Raw genomic sequence first — 22078 nt, forward strand, 5'->3', positions numbered from 1 at the left:
AGAGAGGGAGACTGATGGAGGGAGAGACAGAGGGAGAGAGAGGGAGACTGATGGAGGGAGAGAGAGGGAGAGAGAGAGAAAGGAAGGGAGAGAGAGACTGATGGAGGGAGAGAGGGAGAGAGAGAGAGGGAGAAAGAGAGGGAGAGAGAGGGAGACTGATGGAGGGAGAGAGGGAGAGAGAGAAAGAGAGACTGATGGAGGGAGAGAGAGAGGGAGAGAGAGGGAGAGAGAGACTGATGGAGGGAGAGAGGGAGAGAGAGAGAGGGAGACTGATGGAGAGAGAGAGAGAGAGAGGGAGACTGATGGAGAGAGAGAGAGAGGGAGAGAGAGGGAGAGAGAGACTGATGGAGGGAGAGAGGGAGAGAGAGAGAGAGAGAGAGACTGATGGAGGGAGAGAGAGAGAGAGGGAGACTGATGGAGGGAGAGAGAGAGAGAGAGAGAGAGAGAGAGGGAGAGAGAGACTGATGGAGGGAGAGAGGGAGAGAGAGAGAGGGAGACTGATGGAGGGAGAGACAGAGGGAGAGAGAGGGAGAGAGAGACTGATGGAGGGAGAGAGGGAGAGAGAGAGAGAGAGAGACTGATGGAGGGAGAGAGAGAGAGAGGGAGACTGATGGAGGGAGAGAGAGAGAGAGAGAGAGAGGGAGAGAGAGACTGATGGAGGGAGAGAGGGAGAGAGAGAGAGGGAGAAAGAGAGGGAGAGAGAGAGAAAGAGAGACTGATGGAGGGAGAGAGAGAGAGAGAGAGAGAGAGGGAGACTGATGGAGGGAGAGACAGAGGGAGAGAGAGAGAAAGAGAGACTGATGGAGGGAGAGAGAGAGAGAGAGAGAGAGAGGGAGACTGATGGAGGGAGAGACAGAGGGAGAGAGAGAGAGAGATAGTGGACGTTGAGCTCAGATGAACCTCGGCGTGTTCTCCCACGTTGGAACATTTCAGCTCCGTTACATCGGAGAACCGCGGGCACACGGTAAGCTCTCTTTCTCGCTCTCCCTCTCTCTTTCTGTCTCTCTGTCTCTCTCCCTCTCTCCCTCCGTCAGTCTCTCTCTCTCCCTCTCTCGTATCTGTTCTCTCCTCCACTTTCTTTCCTCTCCAGATCTCCGCGACTCGCCGGCTCATCCAAGTGGACGTTGTCTCTTTAACGCCCGTGCAGTCGTGCTCGGTCCCCCCCGGTGCTCGGTGCTCGGTCCCCCCCGGTGCTCGGTGCTCGGTCCCCCCCGGTGCTCGGTCCCCCCCGGTGCTCGGTGCCCGGTCCCCCCCGGTGCTCGGTCCCCCCCGGTGCTCGGTGCCCGGTCCCCCCCGGTGCTCGGTGCCCGGTCCCCCCCGGTGCTCGGTGCTCGGTGCCCGGTCCCCCCCGGTGCTCGGTGCTCGGTGCCCGGTCCCCCCCGGTGCTCGGTGCCCGGTCCCCCCCGGTGCTCGGTGCCCGGTCCCCCCCGGTGCTCGGTGCTCGGCTCCTCTTGGTACTTCGCTCAGTTTTCTCCAACTGTTTCAACCGACACTTTGAAGCTCGCATGCAAGTAATGGGCACGGACGCGGACGTCTTCCTTTTTGTGGTCGGCTGCCCAGAGCAGATGTTCCCCACATTTGTTTGTTTTGGCTGAATGAAACGGCGAGGTGAGTGCAACCGAGCGCCGCTTTGACAGACTGCTCGTTGTGGGATAACGTGCCGCGCTCCCCTCTCTCGTTAACCAGCGAGCGAGCGAGGTAGGAAGGAAGGTAGGAAGGGAAGTAGGAAGGAAGGTAGGTAGGTAGGTAGGTAGGTAGGAAGGTAAGAAGGAAGGAAGGGAAGTAGGAAGGAAGGTAGGTAGGTAGGTAGGAAGGTAAGAAGGAAGGAAGGGAAGTAGGAAGGAAGGTAGGAAGGAAGGTAGGTAGGGAAGTAGGAAGGAAGGTAGGAAGGGAAGTAGGAAGGAAGGAAGGTAGGTAGGTAGGTAGGAAGGTAAGAAGGAAGGAAGGGAAGTAGGAAGGAAGGAAGGAAGGAAGGTAGGTAGGTAGGTAGGAAGGTAAGAAGGAAGGAAGGGAAGTAGGAATGAAGGGAAGTAGGAAGGAAGGTAGGAAGGTAGGTAGGAAGGGAAGTATGAAGGAAGGAAGGAAGGTAGGAAGGGAAGTAGGAAGGAAGGAAGGTAGGTAGGAAGGAAAGTAGGAAGGAAGGAAGGTAGGAAGGGAAGTAGGAAAGGAAGGAAGATAGGTAGGAAGGAAGGAAGGTAGGTAAGAAGGAAGGAAGGAAGAAGGTAGGTAGGAAGGGAAGTAGGAAAGGAAGGAAGATAGGTAGGAAGGAAGGTAAGAAAAAGGAAGGAAGGTAGGTAGGTAGGTAAGAAGGAAGGAAGGTAGGGAAGTAGGAAGGAAGGAAGGAAGGTAGGTAGGAAGGAAGGAAGGTAGGTAGGTAGGAAGGTAGGTAGGAAGGAAGGAAGGTAGGTAGGAAGGAGGGAAGGTAAGAAGGAAGGAAGGTAGGTAGGTAGGGAAGTAGGAAGGAAGGAAGGAAGGAAGGAAGGAAGGAAGGTAGGAAGGTAGGTAGGAAGGAAGGTAGGTAGGAAGGAAGGAAGGAAGGAAGGTAAGAAGGAAGGAAGGTAAGAAGGAAGGAAGGAAGGAAGGAAGGTAGGTAGGAAGGTAAGAAGGAAGGAAGGAAGGAAGGAAGGTAGGTAGGAAGGTAAGAAGGAAGGAAGGTAAGAAGGAAGGAAGGTAAGAAGGAAGGAAGGAAGGAAGGAAGGTAGGTAGGAAGGTAGGTAGGAAGGTAGGTAAGAAGGAAGGAAGGAAGGAAGGTAAGAAGGAAGGAAGGTAGGTAGGAAGGTAGGCAGGCTGTAGCTGTTTGTGCGCGTGTGAGGGAGCGCTCGTTTCGTTGCGCGTTCAATACAACTCACCTGCCGCGATCACCTCTCGCGTGGGACAGGGAGACGCACTCTTGGTTAAAAAAAAACAACAACAAAAAAATGTGGGGCGGGGGGGTCGCTGGTCATCGGTTAGTAGCCAACAGCTACATATTTTGTTTTTGGGAGGGATGTTAAATTCATTATAAGAGTTAGACCAAGTGTGCAAATCACATCAACATCCGGGCTCCGTCCCAACAAGACAAGGTCACGCTCTGGGGCTGTTTGAGTGTTTTCTCTACCGGATGTATGCTAATAAGAGGTCCAGATGTGTGTGTGTGTGTGTGTGTAAAATGTCATAATGCCCCTCTCTCTGTGATTTACAGTGTAATGTCAAAGATCGTCTACTAACTACAGCCCCTCACACTCAAACTGTTGGATCCAGTTATTAGAGTACAGCACATTTTAACCACAGGGGCATTTCCATGTGACGGAGGAGTGCACGGCTCAACACTTGCTCTCTGCAATGTGTGTGTGTGTGTGTGTGTGTGTGTGTGTGTGTGCGTGCGTGCGCGTGTGTGGCAGGCTGTATCACTTAAAGGTGAAGTCGTCTTGGGTGCAAAAGCCTTGACAGTAATAAGGTGACGGATGTGCTGAGCACAGTGGCCCCCGCTGCTCTCGGGCCCTGACGTGGAGAGGCTCGAAGAGATTTCTGTGTTGCAAGTTGGAGAGGCAGCGGGGACGGACGAGAGCGTCTGTACGCATTAAGATGAGTGGGAGAAGCAAGAGAGAGAGAGAGTCTGTCCACGGCCTGGACATTAAAGCCCCCACCCCACCCCCTGCTCCTTCCCAGAGTACTTACAACCTCCCACCCACCCTCCCTCTGCCTCCATCTCCCGTTTTTCCCCCTATGTAAAAGGCCTGACATGCACAGGCTATTTTTAATAAAGAACGAAATAGCCCTTGTTGCAGTCGAGCGACTCGAGGAAGCAGAGCGAAGTGAGACTGAAACAGCGCTTTGCAATTTAGAGCCATGTCACCACTCATCATTCCCTTTCTCAGCCAGCAACAGCAAAAATCGTCCTCACGCTTTCATCCTCCACATCCCCGCCGCCGTACGATTCACACAGTACTGTATCTCATGCGCACTCGTACTCGGAGGACTTCAAACGGCAGTGAATGGCATGTACTGCCGGCAAAAAGGCATTTGGAGCAAAAGCTGGCAGGGGGAGATGTAAGCCGTGAGCTCAGTCTATTGCTAATGCACAAAAGCTGAGGAAGACAAAAAGTGTTGAGGAGCCTCTTCTTGTGTTTCGCTAGATTTAAGGTGATGGCAAAACAGAACACGAAGCATCGCGTACGGATGACTTGGGAGTAATTGCTGTGCAGAATGTAAGGGGGGAGGAATAACATGAGCATTTCTCCCATATTTTTCTCTTTTCCTTCAGAGGCCGGGGGGGGGGAAGATGTAAAGGGAGACATTACTTGATATGTCCTATGATCAAATTCTCAAATTGACTCTTCTCTTCTCAAGCCCGCTTAGCAGAAAAAGTAGGTCAGTATCTGAAGTCAAAAAAGAGAACATTGGTTTCATTTTTATGTGTCCTTCCTTGCATATGATGTCGCGTATCGCTTTGGGTATATCAGAAGATGATGTGGTTCATATTACACACGGCCTTCAAAGACTTGTGCTTTATTATGGGGCCCTCCCTGTGCTTATTTCAGTGTAAATTAATCAAGGCACTTGTAGCCAACTGTACATGTATTCGGCGTGATGAAACCAAAGTATTTAGGTTTATCAATGTGCACCATGTAATCTATAGCAGGCTATGCAGAGCAATTCTTTCAGCCTATTAAGTCTTTCAGTGTAAATCTGTTCCAAGTGTAGTCAATTCACCAAAACTTTATTCAAATCTGTGACTCATGCACTGTTGCGTTGTGCGTGCAAGTGCGTGTGTGTGTGTGTGTGTTTGTGTGTGTGTGTGTGTGTGTGTGTGTGTTTTAAAATGCACGCCTCCACGCGTGCATAACGGCGAAAACAGATGTCAGAAAATTTACATTCATTGGGTGGAATTAGCGAGGCGGGAGTGATGGATGCAGGTGGAACGTGGAGGAGAAAACTGCAATTAAACACTTTCAGTCTTGTTAAGCCGCTGACACTTCTCAGTACATCAAATTTCTTAAGATCAATGGCCGCGATCCGACTCAAATACTAACAAAACTCAGGTCGTTAAACTTCAGGGAAATGAGGACAAGTCATTGATTTAGATTATTTATGAGTGTAATTAATCTCTTAAGGAGGCGGGGAACTTCTTTGTCTGCTGGACATTGAGGCACGGGCAGACCATCTTTAGGGACGACATCAATCACCGGACGTCCTGGCGGTTGCGTTCGACGAGGAACATTAGAGTACCTGAGCGCCACCTCACTGCCAGGACCTCAGTCAGCAAATTAATTGAAATTCTTTATAGACCTCACTTAAGTGAGTGATCAATAACGAGATTCAAACACAACAGCGTTGTGAATAATGGGACTAGAAGCATCTGGTACAAAGTGAGTTCTTCTTTTTTATATATTTATATTAGACCGCGACGTTCAAAACTCCCAAATATTTTTTACAACAGCAGGCGGAGAGCTCAGATTAGCAAACTGAGCTTTTCAAACGAACTTACCTACAAACTCGTCTCAAAATATCCTCCTCCAAAATATGTCAACGTGTCTTTGTCTTTTTGGGTCTGTATCCTGAAGGACTTGTTCGCCGTCTTGATGAATACGGTGAAGATCACACTAATTATGTGCTCTCTGTCTCCCTCTCTTTCTCTCTTGTGATCCGATGCAGCATGTGTACAGCATGGGGGAAAAGATGAAATGAAGAAAGAAGAGGCAGGAAGCAGCAGAAGGAAGAACACAAGATGAATCATCGTGCTTCTGGTCGGCCATTCCTCAGTTATTCTTTGAAACAGACTGATTGGTGAAGCTCAGCTATGGCAGCACAGATAGTGCTTCTATTGCTTTTATTCTGTAAAGGGGGAAGAAACTGCATTTCGGTGGCCGTTGGCCTTTCAGAGGAAGATCAGGATTTGCGAGTAACACTTGGCGAAAGACACCAAGTGTTGGCCCATCCAGACCCCGCGGACGTCGTGTCTGTGAGAAACCAAAAGCTGGAGAGCCAGCTGCAGAATAAAAAGGATGACATGAGAACCATGCCAAATGTGTCCTTTAGACTAAACGACAGAGATCCTAATGAACTCGACTCTGAGAACAACACGGCGAGGAAAACAGCCGCGCTGAAATCTGAACTCACCGTGAACCGCGAGGAAAGGAGCGATTTGACTAATGGAGTGGTTGAAGGTGTAATTAATGGCCGCGGCCTGGTGCCGAGTTCAGAGGAGGAGCGCTCTCTCCAGCCTCGGCTCCGTTCGGAGGCTGGTGCCGGCGACGTTCCGCCTGAGAGGACGCGGGGCCGCCGCTCTAAATGGGTCACGGCGTCCGAAGACGACCGGTCGGGGCCTCGCCCCCGCCGCCGCAGGAGCTGGCTCTGGAACCAGTTCTTTGTGATCGAGGAGTACAGAGGGCCCGAGCCAGTGCTCATCGGACGGGTGAGCTGCCGTCGCCACGAGTCAGCATGCACACGTGGAAAGGGCTGCAACTAACGGTTATTTTCATTATCGATTAATCGACCAGTTGTTTGATCGATAATGAAAAAATCGTGTTTCCAAAACCCCAAGATGATGTTTTTGTTTGTCCACACACCAAAGACATTTAGTTTACTGTTACAGAGGAGAAAAGGAAACTAAATATTCACTTTTAAGAAGCTGAAATAAGAGAATTTTGACTTTCTATTTCATAAAATCTACTTCAAAAATCGAAATAGTTGGCGATTAATTTAGTAGTCGAATACTAATCAATGAACTGTTGCATCTCTACATGTGAATCACCTGTATCCACTGCAGAGTTATGATTGTGAGTTATTTCGGGGAGTGCATTGGGACATTTTTAGCACAGATTTTTCAAAGATTGTGTTTTGCAAGCACACAGAACGAATATATCTTGCGGAGAAATCATTATCACGCCAGGAATATTTCAATTTGAACAAACAAAAACCTATTCTGCCCCAAATACATGCATTTACATGTTTGCTTATTATCCGCGAAAGGACACAGCGATAACTTGTTTCACTCAGTTTGACTCATTTCCCCATGCGCTGCGGCTCCGCTGCCGTGTGTCATTGAAACTCGTGGACGCTTGGTGTTATTGCTCACCGGGGAATGGGGGAAGCACTTGGAGAATGGAACACGCCGCTCCATATTCTCACATATGAACCTTCATTAAATTCCATTTGTAAGTCAGTGTGCGCTTTATACAGCTGCTTCAAAGTCACGGTCAAACTAATTCAAACTAATGTGTTCTTCATGCGGCCCGTGACACAAATGTTTACAACTTTTATTTTCGGGCCAATTGAACCCCGGTCTGGAGCGCTGATCGGTATCAGTGATTGTCCCCGATTGGCTGGTAGTGTTTTTCTTTAACCTCCCAAACTGCCCGCAGAATCTTAATAATAATTATCAAACATGTTTGATATTTACGATTTAACATTGGGATGATCGGATCAGTACCGTCAAGCTGAAACTAGGCCTGTCACTAACTTCTTTTCGTCGGACGTTATATTGTCCCAGAAATAATTGCGATAAACGACATTATCGTCATTTTAATACCATTTTTTTGAGACTGAATCATGTGACCGCTCTCCTCTTACACGATTTGTGTCGCTGCCGAGAGAGATTTTATCCAAAGTTTAAATAATGCACGTCTTCCAGCAGATGGTAACACCACAGTTGGTGAGCTGCGCCTCCGACACAGAGCAGGTGAGAAGAAAGAAGCAGCAGCGCGGCTGGCCGAACGTTGTCGACAGTCATCCTTACAGCAACAAATGCGCATGTAAACACAATGGCTATTATTGAGGTCAATGAAAATGATTGAGTTCACGTTGTTGTTTTGTGTGATAAGCCGATAACGTAACTATTGCAACAGGCCTTGCTGAAGTGCAACAGCCAAATGAGATAGACGGAGAGACAGGAGCAGCCGACAGAGCTACAGAGCCAAGGTAAACTTTTCTAGCCCCTGACGTGAACGTCAGCTAGAATTCTACTGCTGACAGATACTAAAACTGACAGTTCAGAACTTACCAGATGTCTCAATGGACATTTTCCCATCCGGACTCCCAGCCATGTGCCTTTGTTTATTAATATCACAAGCAAGTTGTCACACCACGCCCCTCTCCATTTCGCTTACATCTGCTGCCCCATGAGGTCACATGAGAGACGTCTTATAATCTTTATAATATCCTGAAGTGCGTGATGATGTGCCATTGTTTGTTTTTTTAATCTTGCGGTTGTGTGCAATGTTGAGATTAAAGACAAGAAAGATTCTCCTCTAGTGCGTGATGCAACCCAAATTTAAAATTGGTCAGGATTTTTTTATGAGACTCAACTCACCCACTAAACACAGAACAAAATGGGACATTTAATTTGCTGGTCAGACCAATCATCATAAAAAACCAAGACATTAACAACAAAATAGGCCAAACAGGACAGTTACGTCTGTAAATTCAAATAAACAGTTAATCAATGCCAAATAATCAAAATATCAAATGTCTAATTAAAAGCACAAAATATCTACTAGTACTCGATAACCGCTGTCCCCCTGATGTGGCAGACACTTGGTGCATTCTTATTGGCTCCTGTATTTAGGACCACCGGCTCCTGGGGCCCATCCTATCGCGAGAGAGCAAATGAGCAAATTGTGCCTTTATTGTGAATATTAGCAATCGCACAAATACTTTTATTGGGAAAAATATATATTTTTAGTTCCTCAAACGTTTCTTTCTGTGCCCAAAACTCCCCGTCGTGCCCTCAAGGGGTTTGCACACCAGTGCCCCCACTCGCCGCGTCACACACTCGAGTCTTCACTGTGCCGTCGCCGCACCAGCAACCTTCGCCTGCCGCCGGTGTCGCAGCGTGAAAAAAGTGTCCGAGGCTATTTAATCCGCCCGCGCACCTGAACCATTTGGATCCCCCGGGTTTACACGTACCATTTCACAGTCAGATGCTCCGCGCTAATGCGGCCGCTGGCAGCCACAGTATACTCAGAGTGGGATTATATCAGCTGTAACGCTAACAGGGGCTGTTGCCAGCCACTTTGTAGCTAGTAGTATACTTTATAGTGACAGTCTAGATTGGATTCTTACCAGTGCAGTGTACACCTCATAAATGTTTAATCTTCCCGCTTGTTATTGATACAGTGAGCGTAGGGGGGGTGTTAAAGCAATCAGGAGACGCAAGAAACTGTTCAATCCCCCTGCAAGCGCAGTCTTGATGTTGATATTGGTGTGTAATAAAGCATCGCCGCACTGCGAAGGGCTTAGACGCACATGGTTTTTCTCTCGGCGGCAGCTCGGCCTGTTTGCCAAAAGTAGGGGAGATGATCATGTCGAAGCCATTACCGGTGCGAGGTTCGAGGCGAATCGCAGGCGCATCAACGCCCTGAGAAAATAAGGAGGAGAGTTTTGCTGCAGAGGAAATGGAGCAGATAGGAGAAGAAAAAACGCACAGGTGAAAGTACTGCGAGAGTGTGGGAAATTCAGGTTACAGAGTAGGAGACGGAGAGAGAGAGAGTGACAAAGGAGAACTGGCTTTGTTTTTACGCGGTGGATAAATTTCTTCCCCGCCGTGAGAGTGTTTTTCCATGCTGACTGAAGCACAGCAGGACTGAGCCAGCAATTAGAGAGTGAGGAGAGAAGGGGCCTGATAGAAAGAGAAGGGGATGGAGAGTGTGTGCGTGTGTGTGCGTGTGTGTGAGAGAGAGAGCGAAATAGGCGAAGACTCTAACAAAGATGTCTCTCCTGGTGAAGTGTGGGATCAAAATCGAAGCTCGCTTCAAGGAAGAAAGGAGTGAGTGGGATGAGGGGATGTAGGGATGAATAAAAAACCCAGAGTCCCTTATCTTGCAATTTGTAGGGTAGACTATCATGAGTTCCTATAATCCCCAACTTTATCCTCCCAACACACGCACACACACACACACACACACACACACACGGAATGTATCACTAATCTTATACATTCTCCTGGTTCCTGCCTGCTTACTGTGCAGCATGGACATATGATGTTAACATACACTATGTTACAATGTGTAAACACTGTCACGTGTGCGGCTCTCTTCAGCACACCAACACACTGACTTATTCCACACGCATCATCATCACCATCAGCCAATTAGATATCTCCATTTTTCTGTTTCTGTGCAAAAACGAGGAGGAATGTCAATCACGTGAAATTCGTAAAACGGCCATTGTTGCGGCAGAATTTTGAAAATCGAAGGCCTCATCGCTCGTGAGCATCCCAGGTCCACGGCGGAGGTTGTGAGTAAGCCTTGTGGATTATGAACATGTGCAGATGCGCCTTAAGGGCAGAGAGATGTGAAGGCTCCTGGTCAGAAAGCTCAGTGTGATGAAGGCTGAGTAATCCCTTTAGCTTTCTATTTCTGTGCGTTTGGCCCTTTTACCTATCTAGCGCACACTAATACCCTCTCTGCCATGAAATACTGAACCAATATTCTGCACCGTGGAGCAAAAGCGAGGGGGGGGGGTAGAGAGAGGGAGGAATGAGAAATGTGAGCAGATGGGCATCGTGTGTAACTGAGGTAACTTGATGAGAAGAAACAGACATGAGAGAAAAAGAGGTGGTTTGAAAGACAGGAGGAAAGTCAGACAGATGGATGTACACGAAAGGGGGGAAAGAGACAGATGGATATAGGAGAGACCCAGAGACTTACAGACGGATCCCGCCTGTGTTTGCAGGATGCGTCTCTGTGAACACACATGTAAGGACATTTGCACGGCCACTGTCCACATGGATGTGGTTTTGCCCTCGCCGAGCCCCCAGTGGCACGTTTGGTCCACTGAGTTGATAGGCTGTATGCATCGCTACTCATCCTGGTCCCTTATGTATCTTCCACACCTGGTGCCATTCATATCTCCGACTCACTGAACACAAGCCCGCCTTATTATCCATCACTCATTTTACACAGTCGCGTCCGCGGCACTCGCGAGACGATTAGATGAGCATTAATGAGCGGTACCTGCGTCGGCGTCCCGCCATGTTTGCCCCCCCCCCCGAAGGTCTCGCAGTAATTGACTTGCTTTTTGTTATTTCAGCTGCACACAGATATGGACAGAGGAGACGGTCACACCAAATACAAGCTGGAGGGGGAGGGGGTGGGCTCGGTGTTTGTGATCGACGGCAACACAGGCAACATACACGTCACCAAGTCCCTGGACCGCGAGGAGAAGGACCAGTACCGCCTCGTCGCCACGGCCACGGACCGCGAGACCGGCCAGGCCCTGGAGCCCTCGTCCCAGTTCATCATCCGAGTGCAGGACATCAACGACAACCCGCCCATCTTCCCCAAAGAAGCCTATGTCGCCATGGTGCCGGAGATGGCCAACATTGGTACAGCGCATGAAACAACACATAAAGGCATACTCCGCTCGAAACGTGCCGTAAAAATTTGGTAGTGTGGTCATGGTTCATACTTACAATGGATTCCAACAGCAATGAGTCTTCATGGCAAAACAAGACTAAGGCTGTGTCTGAAATCTCATTCACTAAGTCATAATTATATGGATGTTAAAAAAATAAATAGGTTATTCATTCTTAAGACAGTGTGTAATAGTCTGTGAGGCTGTAAATTGCAATTTTGACATTGTGATGGTGAAAGATAAAAAGTCAGAGGATCGTACAAGTTGAAACAATTCATCCTGACGGGCGGAATGAGCATCTTTACCAATTCATAGGATTTGATACAGACAGATTATTATTTTCTTATTAATTCATCATTATTTCTGTAAAATATCAGAAAATAGTGGAGATGTCCATCACAACTCCAGGAGCCCAGGGCCATGTGTTCAGATTCAGATTTTTTTTTATACAGAACAGAATTCATATATTTAAGTACAGAGCCCTTTTAGACTTTTATCAGAATGAGGCTAAATATACTTATTTTCTGACACAGCTCCAGTGTCGAGTTTCAAGACATACTTGTGCGAACCTAATTGTTTCGAGCGTACTGTGCAATACGGACAGACAGCAAAGGAGTCGATAATCCTCTTTAATCCTGCAGATGTATGCATTTAATATTCACACGATCTATTTTGAGTGGAGTATCACTTTCAGATCGCTTATGAACCAGTTTGAAACGGAGGCTCTTCAACCTGTCACCTGCCTCCTCTGTTTCACAGGCACCTCCGTAATCCAAGTCACTGCCAGAGATGCTGATGATCCCACGTATGGAAACAGCGCCCGGCTGGTGTACGCCGTCACTCAGGGCCAGGACTGCTTCTCTGTGGATCCTCAGACAGGTCTGTGAGCTTTGCAGGGGATGTACCACACGTCCGCTCAAAGCTGTTTACCACAACATGCCTCTCCAGCTGACGATTACACTTCATACACTTAAATCCCAGTGGTGCTGTTAGATATCATATGGCGTGTTCTTTTCCCACCATATGTCCAGTGAGGATAAGGAACATTTTAACCAACATTTAATATGATGGGTTTCAGAAACGGAAGTAGCCTGGAGTCAGATTATTTCCAATGTCCTGATTCTTAAATATATGCATCTGTCTCGCTTTGATGCCAATTTCTAGAGATGTAGTCACTGCAATCTGTCTCTGTGGTGATTCTTTCTTCTTCTCCTTATTCTCTCTCTCTTTCTTTCTGTCCTCCGCGGCCCGCTCCACCAGGCGTCCTGCGGACAGCCGTACCTGATATGGACAGAGAGACCCGGGATGAGTATCTGGTCGTCCTCGAGGCCAAAGACATGGGGGGCCATCTGGGCGGATTATCAGGGACCACGACTGTCACTGTGAGGCTGAGCGATGTTAACGACAACCCCCCTCACTTCAGGCGGAGTAAGCGCTGCTGTTATCAGATCAGCAACTGTCGGTTGCGTTCAATCTCTATAGCGTGTGTGTGTGTGTGTGTGTGTGTGTGTGTGTCTGAGAAAGAGTAAAGATTAAAATGATGAAATATCTTGTAATGGCATTTACGGCAGCAGTCTGGTATTTTTCTGCCTCCTTTGGGTCCTGGCTGTCTTGACACCTTCAGAATAAGATGCTGGAGTAGCTCAACCACTCGTCAGTTCAGCGTCTTCCCCTTTGATTTTTTTTCCCACTCTTCCCTTACTATTGTTTCTAACATCAGCTTCAATAACATAACCTTTGTGCGAGATGACGGGCATTAACATTCACAAACACTCCCGCTCGGTTCCCCCCCCCCCGAGGTTCAAGTGGACTGTGGCTTCACGTTGAAGAGTGAAAGATCATGTCTGCTCTTTTCTTTTCCCGAGCTTTTCCCTGTTCCACGCTATTAATATTTCATCCTAAAGTTCAGTGCTTTCCCCTTCAGTAGACGGTAAAATCACTGCAGAATGCGTCTAACACTTTGGGACATAAACTCCATTTTCTCTATAACCTACCTTTTCTTCTTGCTCGCATTTTCCCCCCATTTCCCCTACTCTGTCTGCCTGACAGCCTCTTCGTCTTAATGTTTAAAGCCCTCTCTCTCGCGTTCATATATTGTGCTGCAACACAACGCTTTATGGAGACAATTTAATATTTTACAAATGCCAACCGTGCGTTATTTATTGACCGCTATCTGATTATGTCTTCCCTCCCTCGCCACCGCGCTCTCAGTCATTGGTGTGTGTTTGACAATAATGCCATGATTTAGGCAAAAAGGCTCATTTAACATGCCGTTTGAATGCGATTTTTTTCAAATGCTTTTCATTAAACAGTGGATTTGAATAATTAACAATCAGAGCCAGTCAGATCCAGCTGCCCGGATCAAAAAGACAGCGTTTGTTCTGAGTCGGTCGCTTTGCGTGATGCTGCATCACAAGCGCGCAGAGGTCATTTCCAGCGAATGACATGACCTGGCACAGATCACCGGCTTCACATTCGCGCTTGCCAAGTGGGCAGACTGTGACAGTGACAGCTCTCGGTTTAATAAATGCATCTGCTCATTCATGAATAAATGAATGGGATAACTGCATAACAATTAATTAGAGGCTTTACAGGCTGAGTTTTTTACGATGGGATGAGTAGAGCGAAGGCCTTTCATTATCCATCGATTGATCTTTTAAAATGACCGCCGCGGTTCTGAGGATAGAAAGTGATTTGTTTGAATCGTCCCGCTGGCAGTTCAGAAACCAAACATACTCAATTTAGGATTTTGAAGAAACTGTTCTTCACGTGTAAGTAGTTTGAGTTGGCAAATATTTACCACTTTGGCTTGATGGATGACAATTTATTACAAATAGTTGTTAATCCGTTTTCTGCCTATTGATTTGTCAATTCACCAACTAAATGTTTCAGCACAAAAGAGAATTGCGTTTCAAAGCGAATCTGAAAATTCTCCTTGTGCTCTACAGTGTAGCTCCTTAGAGGGAAACCACGCAGGCCTGTACTGTAAAATGACACTTGAGCTGAATAATTCCGACGTCTGAAGCCTCATATTAGATTTAGCATTAATGCATAAAAGCAAGATCTGTGGATTTTGTGGCCCATCACTTAAACTAAACGAACAAGTGGAGTGATTACTCTCTCTAATTACTGTTCCACTGGGACCCTCTTTTAAACTTGAAATCTATGAATGAACCTCTCCTATGATAAAAGCCATAATGGCCTCAAGCATTATGTGATTCACAACGCTGAAGACTGTGTTTTTCTCTAAAAATGGAGCCAGACATTATCCTTCCTTCAAAATGTGTCATTTACGTGGAGACCAATCATTATCCAGTGCCAGCTCTCGGAGCCATTATATCCATTGTGTCCCTGCCTGCAGGTGCGTGGTCCTTCTCTGTGTCGGAGCTGGCGGCGCCGGGCGTGGAGGTGGGCCGCCTCACTGCCACCGACCCCGATCTGGGAGAAAACGCGCAGCTGGAGTTCACGATCCTGGACAACGAGGAGGCGGAAATATTCAATATCACCGGAAGAGACCGAGAGGGGATTATTGAGCTCAACAAGGTGAGCGAAGCGACGTGAGCTGTAAAGTGTGTAAAGCAGCTTTGGCTCATTATTAACAAAGGCTTTAAATAATGGCAGATGGAGCTTAAATTGCCACATAATGAGAACGAGGTTTAATATGTGACGATGCGGGGAAAAAGGAGTCTGTTGTTGCAAATGACTTTTATTCGGTGAGTTAAACTCATCAGTGCTCAAACTCAAACTCCCTTCGTCGCCGACAGGTACGGACTCTACGGTACGGTGGGCTACTAATGAGCAACAACGAACTGATAGTAATGAACTAGTAAGCAGCTGGCGAAAAGATTGTTCATTTCATGCGGGCATGCCATGTTCGAGGCAGCCACTGTGAATGTGTCCTTTTTACTTTGATTAGTTTTGACAGCATTCAAAGGAAATTATTGATCAGTGAAATCTTAAATTGAAATAATGAGGAGGAAATAACAGACAACGGACAAGTGTGTTCGTGACATAAAAGAGAGCCCAGCATGGATCATATGAGCTGAAGAGGAGTAAGAATAGTATCTTACTGTATATCAATTATGAGGCACTGTATGTGTGAAGTGATATAAAGCACATATGAATATAAATCATAAATGAAAAGCCCCTCGATGAAGCACAGCCTCCAGATTGAAGATGCTTTTGTTCTTCCGACAGTTGCTGGATTACGAGACCCGCAGTTCGTACACCTTCTCCGTGGAGGTTGCCAACCCTGTGGTGGACGCTCGGTTCCTGAGGAAGGGTCCCTTCAAGGACCAGGCGACGGTCCGGGTCATGGTGCTCAATGCAGACGAGGCGCCGCAGTTCTCCCAGGCTCAGTACCGCCTGGATGTGTCTGAGAACTGCCCCCCTGTCTGCTCCGTGGGCCGGGTCCACGCCGTCGACCCGGACACGGGACAAAGCTCCAACATCAGGTGGTTATTACACCATTGCCTGCCCACTCACTCACTAACTCACTCACTCACTGTCTCTGGCTTCACCGTGTTTTTTTCTTTATTTTCGCTCACGCACTACATCCCAGGTACTCCATCGATCCCCAGTCGGACCCCGAGGCTCTGTTCCGTATCGCCTCCGACACAGGCTTCATCAGCACAGTGATGGAGTTGGACCGCGAGCAGGAGCAGTGGCACAATATCACTGTCATCGCCACGCAGAGGGGTACGTCGGCCTCCTCTGCCCTTGGGCGCCGCAAGCAGCAGACCTCGTCGCCGCGGTCATATTGCAACGAAAGCACCGCCTGGAGAATAAAAAGCTAGGCGTGTAAATGATAGAAAATCAGCAATCATTTCAACATTAGTGTTGGTTCCCTTTTTTTTTTCTTTCAGACAATCCAAATCTTGTGTCAAGGGTGGTGGTTGCCATAGAGACACTAGACCAGAATGACAATGCGCCCGAGTTGGACAGGCAGTACACAACGTCTGTATGTGACTCCAGTGCCCCCGGTCAGGTCCGTTCTTGTTTTTCTTTTGTTTTGTCATTTGTCTGACATTGAATCGAATCGGGTCATTTTTGTCCACTGTCTTTCAGTGTGACTACTTTTGAAAGCATGAAATTTTAATATTTTTTTGGGGGGGGGGGGGGGGGGGGGGGGGCAGATTTTGGACACAACAATATTTTACCAATTATCCTTGCGATTATTCAGCCCTGGCTGATTTGGTTCCCTTGGTGACAGCAAAAGCATTTTAATGCCACAGCAACTACTTGTACGCCTCTAAAATGTTCTTATTTTCTTGTTCCATTACTCCCTGCAAAGTTAAAGACTTATCCAAAGGCAAAGAAATATCAATTTGTTTATACAGCGCCAATTTCAGCGACAAATGAAAAGGAAAAAGTTTTTTTCTCTGGCGCTCCCTTCACAATTAAACCCGCCCCGTTCGTGGCCAGCTGAACGCTTTTACTGTGGTGGAGCAGCAGCTGTGGGACATGTTGGGTTTCGCGTTTGCCGCCGTGGCTAAGTGCAGCTCTCGCACACAGCATTAGGAGAGTGAACCATAAACGGTGAAATTAAAAACAGTAACGCTGGATTACTCGATTCATTGTTTCCTATAAATCCCTTTTGGTGGGCTCCATCGCAGAGGTAATTATAGACTGAAATTACTCTGAGTGGTTATTACTGGGGGGGGGGGACCCGACCATATAAATTATGACAAAACAAGGTTGGGTATTTTCTTAAAATCTTTAGAAGTAAGTTTGTTTCTGCAGTTTAACACAGGCATTTATCCCAACTTCATATTACCAATGTCAACTTGCAGCAGTTCCATCAAAGACTGTTTTTTACATGGCAGAGTCTTTTGTTTTCATTACGTTCACATGCCCATATGGACCGTTGTGACCGAGCTCCCTGTTCTGCAGGTAGTTCAGGTTCTGCGAGCCATCGACAGGGACCAGGGAGGGCAGGACACGCCGGTCCACTTCAGCATCCCTCCACAGTCCAGCTCTGCACTCAATCTCACCATCAGGGAAACGGGAGGTAGCAGCCACTTTGCTCTTTTTGGTTTCCATTCGACACACGACACCAGCCAGAACTGGGATGAGCTTGACGTGTAGTTAACCGTGTTTGATGTGTGTGTGTGTGTGTGTGTGTGTGTGTGTGTTTTCTTTGCCACTTTACCAGGTGTGACAGCCAGCCTGGTGCTCCAGTCAGCCTTGGAGCCCCTGCCTGGCTTCTCCTCATCCTTGCTCACCCTCTACGTGCCAGTCGTGCTGCGCGACGGGGCCTCGGGCCTGACCAACACTGGCACGGTCACCGTGACCATTTGTCCTTGTCTGCGTGGGGGCATGCAGACGGAGGACAGGGGGAGGCAGAGGGACAGGCGGTGGGAGCGACACATGGTCTGCCTGCCCATGCCGTCCACCTCTCCGTCTCTCATATTCAGCTTGGTCACCATACTGGCCATGCTGGCTTGTGTCACCACTCTGCTGGGTAGGTTTGGTCTCCCCAAGTACTGTAACTATGCTGTTTGTGACTTTTTGAAAGACACTGAGCCGTTGTGTCAGGCCGCTCCTGTAACGTCCTGTAAGAGTATGCGGTCATGTGTCTCTGTTTTGCCCTTTAGTGGTGTGTGCGCTCTCGCTGTCACTGCGCAATCAGAAGCGAGACTCCCACTCCGCCTTCGAGGAGGATGATGTCAGGGAGAACATCATATCCTACGATGACGAGGGGGGAGGGGAAGCCGACACCGCGGCGTTTGACATCGCGGCGCTGCAGAGCATGCACAGGATACAGCACATGCACAACAGAAACATGTGAGCTGTGCCCCCAAAAATAAACAAGGAAGAAGAGGAAGTTTATCCTTGCCATGGTGGCTTATGGGAGCATGTGCGTGTTTGTGTGTGACTGTGTGCCTCTCTGACATTTGTCTTTTTGGCACAGATGGTACACCCAGCAGAATCCGCCGAGGGCCAGGACATACAGCTGGAGCCGTAACCCGCGCCCGGGCCTGGACCCTCAGCAGCGGCCGGGCTCCGCTCCACTCTACGGACGCCTCTGCTACGGCATCCACACGCTGCCTGTTCTCCGAGATTATCCGTCCGGGCCGCTGGAGGCGGGTCTGCAGTTAACACAGCTGACCCAGGGGCTCACCGGAGGTCGTGCTGGCAATTCCCTTGTCATCCAGAACCAGAGCACCTTTGAGCCTCTGCTGCACCCCCCCGAGACGAGCGCTGCTAGTTATGAGGCAGCACACACGCTGGCGAATAGCAACATCACCGACAGAAATGAAGGCGGGGAAGCAAACATAGCTGATACAAAAGAGAGTCCGGATCAGGCCAAGGTCAGACAATAGACTATGAATATACTAAAATATGCACCAATTACATGGAGGCAGAGAAACGGCTGTAAGGATCTTATAAACAAAATCATTTATGAGTAGATTAATATCTAACCATGAAATGGAATCCCTGCTCAACACATGTTAAAACTTTAAGTACCACTGAATTCAGAATGTCGAATTAAATCACCAATCTTAATTTTTGTGGTTTGATTCAATCAGTTTTTTCAAGACTGTAAGTAGTATTTTCTAATTTTCACATTTCCACAAAGGTAGACAGAGGGCTCAAGGGCTCTCGTATTTCGAAAATAAAAAATGTTCAAGTTCAAACTCAATTGCTCATCTTTTCAAGTCAGGTCAAAGCATCTGGTTGCTTGACATTGATTGGTTCAAATCAGACATAAAAACTGACTTCTCCTCTGAATTCTTTAACTAAGGGAGAGCTGTTAGCAAATGGCCTTCAACTAAGCCGTGTTTGATGATTTGTGTGCCTCTGACTGTAGCTACTGTATATGAGCAATTTATTAGAATTAACAAATGATACTCATTCATGATCATGTCAATGTATAGACAGTTGCAGCCTTTTTGGTCTTTGTTTAGTTGAGTGTAATTTATCTAATTTGACACATTGAGAGAGAGTGAGAGATGAGAAAAAGAGAGAGGACCCTGGCTCACACATCTACAAAGTGTCAGAGATAACACAATATTGTCCCAGCCTTATTTCCACTGTGGCACTTGTGATGTGGAGACAGCACTGATGTCGCATTGATGGAGCCCAGGTAGTGGTCCCTAGGCGACACCATACTACCATCAAACGTGGGCCTGTATCGTTAGAATAACATTACTCCAAAGCATGCTCCAATATCTCTCACCGCACAATCTGAAGAAATAAATATCCATGCTGGTATTGATCCTCGGCAAACGGTGGTCGTACTAGATAACTGACTGAGGACATTATTGGTTTTTAATCCAAATTAAGTAATTACATTTTGGCCATATGAAGAGACAACTTAATGTCTACCAGACTGTTCTTATTCCTCACTGAGTTCTATATTAAGGATCAACATTTTTCTCATTCTTACATGAAGCCAAAATATAAAAATAAACGTTCAGTACAGGCAGATCTCAGATCATCTCCATCACAGAGATTCAAGTATGTGTGGCCATGTGTGGACAGTAGGGGACTTGTGGCGTGTGTAGCTATTAATTTTTTTCTAAAAGTTCAAAAAAAAGAATTGAAAAACCCCAGACATTAATATTCAAGATGGAAGATTCAAGCTTAAAGTTCTAGGCTACCAGAGACATGAAATTGGAATCTGTCCAAACACATTAGGGTTTATGATCCAAGAAAAAGACATTCAGACGATCGACCGGAAACCCCAAGCATTAAAAATAATGAAATTTCGAAAATGATCTAATCACATCAATTCAGAAAATATAACCCAATGCAAATCCCCTGAGTGGTGTTTAACGCTCAGCATTAATCACGCAGTGGTGATTACATTTCATGATGAAGCAATGTTTTGCTAAAAACTGCCATTTTTGTCTTTCTTATCCTCGCATGTCTTTTTGAATCATCTAATCTCTAATTTCTTCTCCTCTCCGGCAGACGGACCCAGCAGAAGCAGCGCTGACGACAGCCGACGACACTGCGAACCTGACCTACTGTGACCCGAATGAGTCTTCGCTCCAGAGTCACGGCGGCTCCTCGTCAAACCAGCAAGAGGGCCGGCCGGGGTCGTCGCAGACGCAGATCAGCACGGGAGCCACCAGCTGCACAATAGATGACATTGATACTGATTCCTCCATTCCCTCCGTCTCAGAGAGAAATTACTCGCATGGTGGTCAGATTAACGCCGTAAACCCCCCCGTTTACCTGAAAGCAGACACGTACAGCATTGTGGGCTCGCTGAATCCCAACGCCAGAGGGGCATGTGTGAACGGGACAGGCGGCGGCAGCGGCGGCGGGTTGTACCCGGCGGGAGTTCAACTCCTGAACATGTGCGGACTCCAGAGAAAGGACCTGACCCCACAAACGTTGCCCTTACCCGGAGGAGTGTTTGGCAAAAACAGAGGCTGGCCGCTGGGGGCGGAGCCCGCGACAGCCGAAGCAGCCAACCTGCAGCCGCTGCGGATGGAGGACCTCCTGAATTTCCGCCTGGATCAGGTCACCTTTGACCTGTCGCAGCCGCCCTACGACTCACTGCAGACTTACGAGTTCGAGGGCCGCGACTCAAGGGCCGAGTCACTGAGCTCGCTGGAGAGCGACAGGGAGAAGGACGACGGGCGGGCGGCGGGGGGGATGGAGGAGCTGAACCAGAAGTTCCAGAGGCTGGTGGAGATCATACGAGAGAGGGAGAAGGAGAGGGAGGCGGAGGGCGGCGAGACGCGGGCAGCCGAGGGAGGTGAGGCTACAGAGGCCGCTCCGAATGAGACTCAAAAACAAACAGTGGACAAAGAAAAAGGAATACAGAGATGGGATTTCTAGGCTGCAAAAGAAAAGGAGAGGTTTGAAAGAGAGGAGCGCTCTCTTGACAGTGATGGGTTTTAAACACAGCGGGAGTGGCAAAACACACCGCCTCTGACAGGACTCCTCTTGCTGTTCCCCCACTGCCAGGGAAAATCCATGAGACTGACAGTACAGTGAGGATTCGAGGTGGAATCAGTGCACAAGCATATAGTTTTCACCTCCACTGTGTTCAGAAAAACGCATATGGATTCTGTCACTTTTCACACTCTCGTAACAGATATTAATAATGCACTCGGGCTTTCAAAGGGGAAAGTGATGAAAAATTCACTTTTTCTCTAAAATATTGATTTCCGAGCCCTGAAAGCTGCATTGTTTTGAAAATGGGGCCTCGTTAAAAATTGACTGCAATTGTAATATTTAATATTGATAGTTTAATAGGGGCACGCTCACTTAAGAGTCCCCGGAATCCGAATGCGACGCTTGCCTCTGAATAGGAGAGTGTTAAAACCACACAAGGGCACAGCTCGGCGGGTCCACATGTTCACCGAGCCCCCTCCGAGGAATCCAGCTGTGTGCGTTCGCACACCGCGGCCCTGCAGAGAAGGGTGCGACTCCAGCGAGTGGTCTCCGTATTTAAGGGAGCAGAGTCTGCTCACTATGCAATTTGCACACAGAAATGATTCGTTTGTCACTGTTGAAGACTTGTGTACTGTTGTGAAAGATCAGTAAACGATGTCTATATGTAGATATGAATCAGCATCGACTGTAGTTGTCATTGCTCGAAAGCAAACGGACATGCAGGAAATGAAGCGTCCCAATTTGCAGTTATTAAACTGTTGCAGAAATGATTTTTTCTTTTTAACCCTTTTTTATCTTGTTTCTACTCTGTAGCACTTTGAGATTACTTTCATCAATGAAAAGTGCTCTACAAATGAAATTTATTATTTTTGTTATTATTATTATC

The 22078-nt window shown here is 47.6% G+C and overlaps 1 protein-coding gene across 6 annotated transcripts; it reads left to right on the forward strand.

Moving 5' to 3' along the window:
* The first annotated feature begins 818 nt into the window (after positions 1–818).
* LOC118318391 (cadherin-24-like) lies at positions 819–21871 on the forward strand. Of its 6 annotated transcripts, none has more exons than XM_047336878.1 (15): positions 819–964; positions 5635–5726; positions 5823–6394; positions 11011–11305; positions 12094–12213; positions 12595–12762; positions 14696–14877; positions 15532–15788; positions 15896–16032; positions 16200–16321; positions 17227–17344; positions 17489–17797; positions 17931–18120; positions 18248–18647; positions 20254–21871. In XM_047336878.1, the coding sequence occupies exons 2-15, from the start codon at positions 5708–5710 to the stop codon at positions 21130–21132; spliced, it is 3768 nt and encodes a 1255-aa protein (XP_047192834.1). In that variant the 5' UTR covers positions 819–964; positions 5635–5707; the 3' UTR covers positions 21133–21871. The 6 variants fall into 6 exon arrangements, with proteins under 6 accessions (XP_047192834.1, XP_047192832.1, XP_047192835.1 ...); XM_047336879.1 differs by lacking the exon at positions 819–964 and adding an exon at positions 1363–1608; XM_047336880.1 differs by lacking the exons at positions 819–964; positions 5635–5726 and adding exons at positions 7616–7733; positions 7827–7899 and having other exon boundaries at positions 6271–6394.
* The last annotated feature ends 207 nt before the right edge of the window (positions 21872–22078 follow it).

Source organism: Scophthalmus maximus, chromosome 13, assembly GCF_022379125.1.
Source record: "Scophthalmus maximus strain ysfricsl-2021 chromosome 13, ASM2237912v1, whole genome shotgun sequence".
Classification (NCBI taxonomy): Eukaryota; Metazoa; Chordata; class Actinopteri; order Pleuronectiformes; family Scophthalmidae; genus Scophthalmus; species Scophthalmus maximus.